Source organism: Nycticebus coucang, chromosome X (assembly GCF_027406575.1).
Source record: "Nycticebus coucang isolate mNycCou1 chromosome X, mNycCou1.pri, whole genome shotgun sequence".
Lineage (NCBI taxonomy): Eukaryota > Metazoa > Chordata > Mammalia > Primates > Lorisidae > Nycticebus > Nycticebus coucang.
The window spans coordinates 182,950,307-182,961,291 of NC_069804.1; the positions used below are offsets into that span (position 1 = coordinate 182,950,307).

Here is a 10,985-nt window from a genome sequence, read left to right on the forward strand (position 1 = left end):
GGCAGACATTCCTCTTTGCTTTAGCCACCAATAAGAGGGAACTGCTCAGGGCAGTTTTCCACTCCCAGCTTTGCTCTATGCCCTAAGTCAGGAGTCACACCCTCTGAGAGTCTGGCACTGCCACTGCCCAGTTCCTGACAACCAACTCCCACAGAAGGAACTGCTGTTTCCCAAATCCTCACACCACCCTGGCTCAGCACATTCACTGTTAACTGCTCCTCCTGGAGACCCATCCCCTCACCCTCTTTTCCTTTCCCTCTAAGCTTTAGAGGACAACTCACCACCTTCATTATATGACTGCAGCTCCTAGACTCTGCCATCCTATGACAGGTGGTAGATGGGGTGTGGGCTGGGTCTGTTTAGGCTAGTCTCTTAACTACTAAAGAGTCTTCCAATGAGCAAGTACTCACTGAATGTCTGGGGAAGAAATTCACCACTGAATAAAGGTTTCATTTATTACAATTTAATTCAGACTTAAATAAGCTTACAAGATCCAGGTACATATTTTTTAACTTTACAGAAAAATAGACTAAAAATAATAGGGAAATAAAAATAACACTTTTTTCTCTATTTTGCCAGTTCTTTCAAATTTCCAAGGAAATTCCTATTTCATTGTTATGTGATTATATTTTATTACAGATTACAAATAAGACAGAAGGTTTTCCAATTTGTTTTGCAAAATAGCGAAGTGTTTTCTCTTAAACTAAAGAACAATAAGTGTGTGACCATTGCCATTTAGACCAAGCAAACTTAGATTCTTAAGCTAATAAACGTTCCAGTAACATTGTGAAATATCAAGATTAATCTCCAAATCATCCAAATGAAACAGTAACCCAAAGATTTTATCTATTGTATTCCTTTCAGCCCCAGGCTGACCTTCCACCACATACAGCTACTTTTTAAATTTGTTTAAAAGTTTAAACAATATTTTTACTTGTCACATAGTAATTGTAGGTATGTATGATGTATGATTTGATGTTTTGATACACGTATGTTATGTACAGTCAAGTCAGGATAGTTAGCGTACCTATCACTTCATGTATTTATCATTTCATTGTGGTGAGGACTTTCAAAAACTTTTATTTTGTAATATGCAATACCTTAAAGTTAACTATAGACACCAGTACTTATTCTTCCTAACTGTAACTGTTGCAAATGACTATCCTCTCCCCCTCCCCAGTCACTGGTAACCCCTGCTCTCCTTTTGTTTGGTTGGGTTCTACATCTGAGGGCAATCATATGGTATTTGACTTCCCTCTTAAAACACAGAGAAGAACCTGCCTGACTTTAGTTGGAGTAGGAGCTGCAGGTAGCACCAGGACTTGCACTGGCCATGTCAGTATCATCTGAGGGGGAAATTCTGGCCTTGGCTCTCTCTCTCTCTTCTCTTAAAGCCTCTTCATACCACACTGGGAAGGATCTAGGATCACTCCCATGGACCTTGGCCAAAAACTGTAAGAGATTCATCTTGCTGGTTTCAGCGTGGGCCCTCGGACCCCACAAGAACTCATGGCGCACAGGGTCACTATGGGGCACCTGCCGGTACACCAAGTACTTCTCATGCACCCAGTCATGGGTGAGGAGCTTCTGGGGCTCCCCATAGATGAAGTGCTCCATCCCAGCATACAGCCCCAACACATTCAGTGTTTCCCAGATGACCTCCTCAGAAGCGCAGTTACCCTCCAAAAAGATTATGCTCAGAATAAGTATCAGAATGCCAGTTTTGGGCATACTCTCAACATCATTGAGCATCCCATCATAGGTGAGGCCCAAGTTTGTGACAAGGATGAAGGATCGCTCAGTGGGGTCCATTTCCTTCACCTGGATACCAAAGACTATCTGCATACACTCGGAAGCTTCACTGAAAATCAGAGGGAAATGATCTTTGTCATTTTTGAAGACAACTGTCAGCATTTCTGCCTCAGTGAAAAGTTCCTTATTTCGATACTTGGATAGCAGGAACGCCACCAAATCAGCTACCTTTTCATCTATCTCATTCCTGGACAAGGGCTGTATGTCTGCTAAGGCTTGTGAGGGGCCTGGACTCTCCTGCTGCTGGCTGCTGGAGCCCGCATCAGATTCGCTTACTGGGGTGGAGGTGATGAGAGGGGTGGGGAGGCCAGCTGCCTGAGGACTCTGGGAAGGACTTGATGTCCCAGCAGCATCAGAAATCTCCTCTGGGGTGCTAGACATTAGGGGATAGTAGGAGGAGGAAGTAGAAGAGGAGGAGGAGGGGAAAGATAATGGAAAAGAGGAGGAGCAGGTGGAGGAGGATGAGGAAGTCTCCTCCTCCACAGTTATCCGTGGACCCCCGAAGCTCTGCATCTCACTTTCGGTCGGAGAACCTTCTTCGCATCGCCGACGCTTCTCCGGTGGCGGCATGATGACTGGTCAGAAGAGAAGGCAGGAATGTGGGCAGCAGTTCACAGGCCTAGGGACAGGGGGAGCATTTCAGTGACCTCAGTGAGAACCATATTCTGCGGCTCCAACAGTTTGACTTACAGGCCTTCTCCTTATACGGTACTGTGGGGCCTCCCAGGGCTCCTGTCCTCCTGCACAACCTGTCCCCTGAGCACCTGAATGAAGAAGTGGGATGGCTCCTGGGAGGCGGTCAGCTAGTAGAGCACGAGGCTCCAGGGATGACAGTGGGCGAGCGTGGCCAGGTGCTGTGGGGCTTTCTCTGTGCTGGGGAAGGGCAGCCCCTTTGCACACATTCAGGGGATGCCCCTCACCTGGACTCCCGCTACTGCCTGGGCCTCCTTTGTTCTGTGACTAGAGGACACTGCCTCAGACCAAGGTCTCATCACTGGGTTCTGGAGCTATGTAAGAGGAACTGAGGGGCTCTCAGGCTGCAAAAGTGAGAACACGCCACGTCCAGCTACTCTTACCAAGGCCCTCCTACAAATGACAACAGGCAATAGCCAGACTGTGGGGTCCCTTCTTTCTAGGATGGGGCTACCTCTGGTACTCACCAAGGGTCTGTAGTTTGACTCCTGGCAGGGTCTGAAACTTTTCCTTCTGATGAGCCAATAATTCTCCTTAAAGCAGGGCCCTCACTTATCTGAGATCTCTGAAACGGAAGTGAGGACGTGAGATGCACAGCATACGGGACATCCATTCTTGCTTTCTTTCAAGGCTGACAGCAGGGGCAGGGCTGATTTCTGTCTGTACTGGAGTCCAGAGTCCTCACAGATGGCAGGGTCTAAGACTCCTCCCCTTGCTGACCCTAGTTCATCCTTCTTAGTCCAAAGTCCTCACCTTCCTGAGAACCCCACAGACAAAAATAAGGGTAATCTCAGGGTAACAGCCCTGCCTAGTGTCTTCCAGAGCTGACGGTGGGGACAGGATAGGTTTCTGTGGTGCTCCTCTGTGTTCCAGAGAAGGGTGCCCCTCATTCCTCCCTTAGGGTCCACACCTCCACTCCTACTCCGAGCAGGGCCTAGATGCTCTCCCTTTGTTAACCTGATGCCACACTCCTTAGATAAAGGCCCTACCTCTTACAGTTTCCTGAGAGCAAGGAAACTGTAAGAGAGAGTGGGAAAGCTATTCTGAAACCTCCCAGGGCTGAAAGCAGGTGTGCGGGGGCTGTGTTCTGACGTCCGGTCCTAACCTTCACATCTTCTTCTCTGTTGACCTGCGACTACACGCCTCAGACCAAACCTCCCATCCCTTACTAACCCAAGGCCAGAGTCAGAGTACATTACTTCCAGCCAGGATGCCTGGGGGCCTCCCAGGGCTGACAGAAGCGGAGGATTTTTGTTGAGGGTGACCTCTGCCTGGAGTCATGGGATTCCTCCACTGGCTGACCCGAGTCTGGCCCCTTCTGATTGACATCCTCCTCTCAGTAAAAGTCAGAGGCCACTATATCAGGTTACATCTCCCTAGGGGCTCCCAGGGCTGATAGCAGGGGTAAGATAAGTCTGAGGACTCCTCTTTTCTGAGGTCAAGAGTCCTTTCTGACCTTTCTCAGGGTATCTAACTTGACTTCGGGCAGGGCCTGACACTCCTTTCTCTGCTGATCTGATGTTGTATTTCCCCTCCCAAAGACCAAGTTTCCCCTCCTGCCCACTACAGGAGAAAGTAAGGGCTCACTATATCACTGCCCACCCTTCCAGGGCTGGCTGCAGGGTCACGGTGAAGAGGGAATGCTTCTTTTCTGGGACATGAGATGTCCTCATTCCTCCTTTAACATCCTCATCTTTACTCTTGGTAGGGCCTGAGATGCCTTCTTATGCTTATGTGAGTCCTGCCCCTCCAGGACTCAGTTTTCACTGCCCTGATACCTCTGAGGAAGAAATGAGGGAGATCTTCACCCTAACAACTCTGGGTCTCCCAAGGCTGACAGCAGGGACAAGGATGCATAGTGCACCCCACTCCATCAGAATGTGGCAGAACCTGGACCCCTGCCCTCTATGGCCCTGAGTGGCCCTGGGTCGCACAAGGCTCCAACTCCCAGAATCCCTTGAGGAAGAAGTTGGGGGAGGGGTTTAGACTCACACATGTGCTCCCAGGCTTCCAGGGGCTGACAGCAGGGGCAAGAATGTAATGTAGGGCTCCTGAGTCTTCCCAGGGTCTCACCAGGCTCTGACTCCCAGAGTCCCTTGAGGAAGAAGATAGTGGGAGGGGAGAGAAGGAGGAGAGAGGAAGGAGTCAGAGACAAGGATGGACCGTGTGGCCACTCTCACTCCTCCCTTAGGGTCCCACCCTCTATGGCCCTGAGTGGCCCGGGGTCTCAACAAGCTCTGATTCTCACAGTTCCCTGAGGAAGAAGGTGAGGGGAGGGGTTCAACTTCACACGTGTGTCCCAGGGTGGCCCATGGCCCACAGCAGGGCAAGACTGAGGTCCCTCTACCTGGGGGTTGGGGTTTCCTAGGTCCTCCCTCAGTGTCTCACTTTCACTCCTAACAGAACTGGACCCTCTTCCCCTGCTGATCTGAAGCCCAGAACCCAGAGAAAGGCCCTAGCCTCTGTCAGCCTCCCACATGGAAGTCCGTGGAAGTCACATTCAAGCCCCCCCCCCCACACACACACACACAGGGTGAAACAGGACTGAGGAATAGGGGGACTCTCACTGTTCCCTTAGGGTCCCATCCTCTATGGCCCTGAATCACCCCAGGCCCCACAAGGCTCTGACTCCCAGAGTCCCATAAAGAAAAGGTCGTGGGGGAGGCTCAGGCTCACATGTGTGCCCCAGGACTTCCCAGGGCTTACAGCAGGGACAAAGATGGAAGATGGTTCCTCATATCAGGATCTTGGAAAGCCTAAATCCGCCCTCAGGGCTCCTGAGTCTGACCTGGGTCTCACCAGGCTACGACTCTCAGAGTCCTTTGAGGAACAAGATGGGGAGAGGGGAGGGGCAGGAAAGGAGTGGAGGTGGACAGGAGGGGGAAGGGTAGAGGTCATGGACAAGGATGGACTGTGGTGCCTTCTCACTCCTCCCTTAGGGCCCCACCATCTATGTGACCCTGATTCACACCACCACCCCACCAGGCTCTGACTCCCATAGTCCTCTGAAGAAGAAGTTGGGGGAGGGATGAGGAAGGGGACAAGGACCAACTGTGGGGTGGCTATCAGGATGTAGCAAGGCCTTTCACTCTTCTCTTAGGGCCCCATCCTCTATGGCCCTGAGTCACCTCGGGCTTCACCAGGCTCTGACTCCCATAGTACCCTGAAGAGAAACTTGGGAGAGGGACTCAGTTTCACATGTGTGGCCCAGGGTGGCCCAGGGCCCACAGCAGGGCAAAAACCGGGTTATTGAGGTCGCTCTACCTGGGGTAAGGGACTCTTCAGTCCTCCCTCAGGGTCTCACCTTCACTCCTGGTGGAACCAGGCCCTCTCCCCTCCACTGATCTGAAGCCCAGAACTCTTTGAAAAAAGCCCTCACGACTCTGTCAGTCCCCCATGTGGAAGTCAGTAGACGTCACATCCGGCACCGTCTCCCACATACGGGGCTTCCCAGGGCTGACAGAAGGGGTGGAACAGGATAGGGGGTGAGAGCATGGGTCAGACAAGGATGGACTGCAGGACCTCTATGGGGATGTAGAAGGGTCTCTCATTCTCCCCCTAGGGTCCCGCCCTCTGCTTCTGAGTCTCATCAGGCTCTAATTCCCATAGTCCCCTGAGGAAGAAGATGGGGGGATGGGAGGATGGATCAGACACAAGGATGGACTGTGGAGCCACTGTGGGATATAGCGGGGCCTCTCGCTCTCCCTTTATAGCCCCTCCCTCTATGGCACTGAGTGGCCGCCAGTCTCGGCAGGCTCTGACTCCCACAGTCCCCTGAGGAAGAAGATGGGGGGAGGGGCCCAGCCTCGAACGTGGCTCCCGGGGCCCAGGGCCCACAGCGGGGTGAGAACTGAGTGATTGGGGCCCCTCTACCTGGGGTAGGGGCCTCCTCGGTCCTCTCTCAGGGTCTCGCCTTCTCTCCTGATGGAACCAGGCCCTCTCCCCTCCGTGATGTGAAACGCGGAGCTCTGAACAAGGCCCTCCCCTCTGTCAGACCTCCATGCGGAAGTCGGTAGACGTCACATCCGGCACCGGCTCCCACATATGGGGCTTCCCAGGGCTGACGGAGGGGGGAAAAGGATGGGGGGCATGGGGGAAGGGTCAAAGACCAGGATGGACTGTGGGGCAGCTATGGGGATGTTGTGGGGCCTCTCAATCCTCCCTTAGGAACGGGCCCTCTATGGCCCTGAGTGGCCCCGGGTCTCAGCAGGCTCTGACTCCCACAGTCCCCTGAGGAAAACTTGGGGGAGGGGCCCGGCCTCACACGTGGGTCCCGGGGGGCCAGGGGCCCACAGCAGGGTCAGAACCGGGTTATTGGGGTCCCTCTACCTGGGGTGGGGGCCTCCTCAGTCCTCCCTCAGCGTCTCACCTTCACCCCTGACAGAGCTGGGCCCTCCACCGATCTGAAGCCCGGACCTCCGAACTAGGCCCTGGCTTCTCTCAGCCCCCCACGCGGAAATAAGTCGGTATCACATCCGGCCCCATCCCCCACATACGGGGCTTTCCTGGAGTGACAGAAGGGGTGGAACAGGCTACGGGGGTGGGGGGAGGCAGGGACAAGGAGGGACTGTGGGGGCGCTATCAGTATGTAGTGGGACCTCTCACTCCTCCTTTGGACCCCTGCACGCAATGGTCCTGAGTCACCCCAGGTCTCACCAGGCTCAGACTCCCATAGTTCCCCGAGGAAGAAGTTTGGAGGAGTGGTAGGGGGGAGGGTAGTGGACTAAGATGGACTGTGGGGCCACTATTGGGATGTACTGGGACCTCTCACTCTCCCTTAGGGCTCTGCCTTCTATGACTCTGACTAGTCCCAGGTCTCACCAGGCTGTGTCTCCAACAGTCCCCTGAGGAAAATCTTGGGGCCCAGCTTCACACGTGCATCCCGGATGATCAGGGAGAAACAATTTACCAACTTATGTAAACGCTTCCAAGCATACAAACAGATGGGCAATTATCCACCTCATTTTGTCAGGCTAGGACTACCTTGCTCTGGAATGTTTGACAGTGGCTAGAATTTTGAATACTGTAGCCTTTAGTTTTTATTCTTTGATTAAATGTGTAGGTGGTAGATTTCACTTAGAATTTTAAAAACTGTATAGAAGCAACACGACCGAGCTATGTGGGAAAAAAGAAAAACCCGCTCCCTTCACTCTGCTGGATGCCGGAGGGTGCCAGGCCCCTGTGTAGCAGTGCATAGAATTCGAGCTTTTTTCCTCCTTTCTCTGTATATTGGGCTCAGAGAGTACACTGCGTCTCTATGTGAATATGGACCCTTGGCATTTACCAACATGTATCTGCCTACTTTCTCTTGTTTAAAAAAAGAAAAAAAAAACTTGAAAAGATGGGGTATAGAAGGTCAGCAGAGGCGGTTTTGAGATGTTCGGGTGGGTTAAGTGGGCATTTTGACAACATGGCTTCTCCTTTGGCATGTTTAATTGTGATGTTTAACGGACATCCTTGCAGTTTAAGATGACACTTTTAAAATAAATTCTCTCCTAATGATGACTTGAGCCCTGCCACTCAAATGGGAGAATCAGCAGAACCTGTAGGATCTTATTTGGAACTGACATTCTCTATTGTAATTTTGTTCCTGTTTATTTTTTAAATTTTCTTTTTGTTTCATTGGAAAGGAAAGATGAAGCTCAGTTTTAAACGTTAAAAGTGTACAAGTTGCTTTGTTACAATAAAACTAAATGTGTACACACACACAAAAGAATTTCAATTTAATAACATGATATTTATAATAAAACTTTTCATTATTGAAACTTTTATACAGTAAAGAGAATAGTATAATGAATCAGTATACCAGACACTTAACATCAACAATCTTCAATATGCCCAATCTTGTTCCAATGATACCCTCACTTCTTACCACTGGAATAATTTGAGGCATATCCAGGATGTCATAGCATTTTATATTTACCTGTGTCATACGTGTATGCTTTTATAAAAATTCAGAACCCTTGTGTTAAATGTAAATTGATCATAATTAGATATATATATATATATTTTTTTTTAGAGATAGAGTGTCACTTTATCACCCTCGGTGTAGTGCTGTGGCGTCACAGCTCACAGCGACTGCCAACTCCTGGGCTTATGTGATTCTCTTGCCTCAGCCTCCCGAGTAGCTGGGACTACAGGCACCTGCCACAACACCCGGCTATTTTTTTTGTTGCAGTTTGGCAGAGGCCGGATTCAAACCCACCACCCTCAGTATATGGGGCTGGTGCCCTACTCACTGAGCCACAAGCACTGCCCCATAATTATATTTTCTAAAAATTTAAATGAATAATTAGCAAATGCCCAGCTATTTTTCATATTTATTGGACAGATATATCCTTTAAAAGTTAGTTTATTTAAATGAATGTTTAAATATAGTCTAATCATTGCAGTTGTTTACTATGTCCCTTAAATCCTTTTTAATCTATAATCCTTCTACCCATTACTTTCTTTTCCTTAGAACTTAAAACAAAGCAGAAATAAACAGGTCTTACATTTTATTCAGTTTCCCACACAATGGATTTTGCTGAATGCAACACTGTACTATCCATTAAGAAGTTTTTCAGACCCTAGTTTTTGACACTACAAAATGCTCCATACTCATTTTAAATGCTGCTGCCCTTCAGTGTCTGTGGGAGATTAGTTCTAGGACCTCCCAAGGATATCAAAATTCTTGGATGCTCAAATCCCTTATTCATTTATTTTATCTCGGCTTAATGTGAGGGTACAAGGACAGATCGCATTTGATAGGTAGAGTCCCTCTTGTAGTTGTGTCCTGCCCCAAAGAGATGTGCCATGTACCCTTATTTTGTGCCCATTAAATGGGAACACACCAGTTGCCCTCTTTCTTCCCCTTTCCCCACTCCTGCATTCTTCCTACCTCCATCTTGAATTGAGTTTTTCTCTTGTGTGAGCATGTATTAGATTGTCTACTGGCTTCGTGTTAGTATTGAGGACATTGGATACTTGCTTGTGATACTTTACTAAGAATGTGTTTCAACTCCATCCAGGTTAATACAAAAGATATAAAAGCTTGTCTTCTTTATGGCTAAGTAGTATTCCATGGTATACACATACCACAATTTGCTAATCCATTCCTGGGTTGATGGGCATTTAAGTTGTTTCCACATCTTGGCAATTGTAAATTGAGCTGCAATAAGCAATCTAGTGCAAATGTCCTTATGATGAAAGGATTTTTTTTTTCTTCTGGGTAGACATGCATACTTTTTTTTCCATGTCATGATTTCCTTAACAATATAGTTCAACAACTATTTACATAGCATTTACATTATATTAGGTATTATAGGTAATCTAGAGGAGATTTAAAATATACAGAGGTTATGCATAGGCTGTATGTAAATACTACATTATTTTAAATAAGGAAATTTAAATGTGAAAAAAATGCTACAGTCCCTTATTTTAACTGATGTAATATTTACATACAGCCTATGCACAACTTCTGTATGTTTAAAATCACCACTAGATTACTTATAATACGTAATGTAATATAAATGCTATGTAAATAGTTGCTATACTATATTAAGGAAATAATGGCATGAAAAAAGTATGTGTGTCTTCAGTAAAAACATAACTATTTTTCAAATATTTCTGATCCCTGGATGGTAGAATCTATGATGTGGAACTCACAGATATGGAGGGTCAATTGTATTTCATGCCACTTTGCTAGAGTCAGCCATTTCTCCAAGGAGTTGTAATTCCTTTTTATTGAATGATGGTTTGGGAATCCTGGATTTCAATGCTACCCTGTTTGTCTGAAAATAAGACATCCTCCGAAAATAAGACCTACTTACAGGAAAGATAAGATGTCCCCTGAAAATAAGACCTAGAGCATCTTTGGGAGCACACCTTAAAATAAGACACTGTCTTATTTTCGGGGAAACAGGGTAGGTGTGCTTATTGCTACTAGGGAATTATTACTTATAGGCCTTCTCAGCTCACAGGGCCATGAAACATATGTGTATATACACGTATCTGTAAATATTTATATACATAACCCTCTATATCCCTATTAAGCTAAACATGAGTTTATGCTAATATTTCCAACTCTAATCTAGTACCACAAAGATTATTCTGGCCTCCTCCTCTCTCTTACCAGCATCATCCCATTCTAACAATGAGAAACCCAGGTCCCACCATCTGGCAATCCATGTAATTAATTGTTCAATTCCAGTATATATGTAGAGTGGTTGCAAAATTGTTAACCTGTACTTCTGTGGGAAACAACTTTACCAGCTACAGTATAGCCCTTATATACAGTTCCTTTTGATTTTAGCTTTAACGACATTTATTTTTATACTTAGGGCAGCAAATTCTGCTCATACCCTTCAGTGGGTTTCATACATTTTTAGTACAGTTAGAGTATTTTCCCACATTCTGTATTCCATTCTGGGATTCCTTGATCTCATGGATTATTCTTTTAGATTTTTATACATTAAGGTTCACACTTTGTGCTGTAAAGT

At 47.5% G+C, this 10,985-nt stretch overlaps 1 protein-coding gene across 1 annotated transcript; it reads right to left on the reverse strand.

Annotated features, from left to right (window-relative positions):
• Nucleotides 1-1,287: 1,287 nt before the first annotated feature.
• Nucleotides 1,288-2,382, reverse strand: LOC128577108 (melanoma-associated antigen 10-like). The gene has a single exon (XM_053579123.1). The coding sequence runs from the start codon at nt 2,380-2,382 to the stop codon at nt 1,288-1,290; it is 1,095 nt and encodes a 364-aa protein (XP_053435098.1).
• Nucleotides 2,383-10,985: the final 8,603 nt, after the last annotated feature.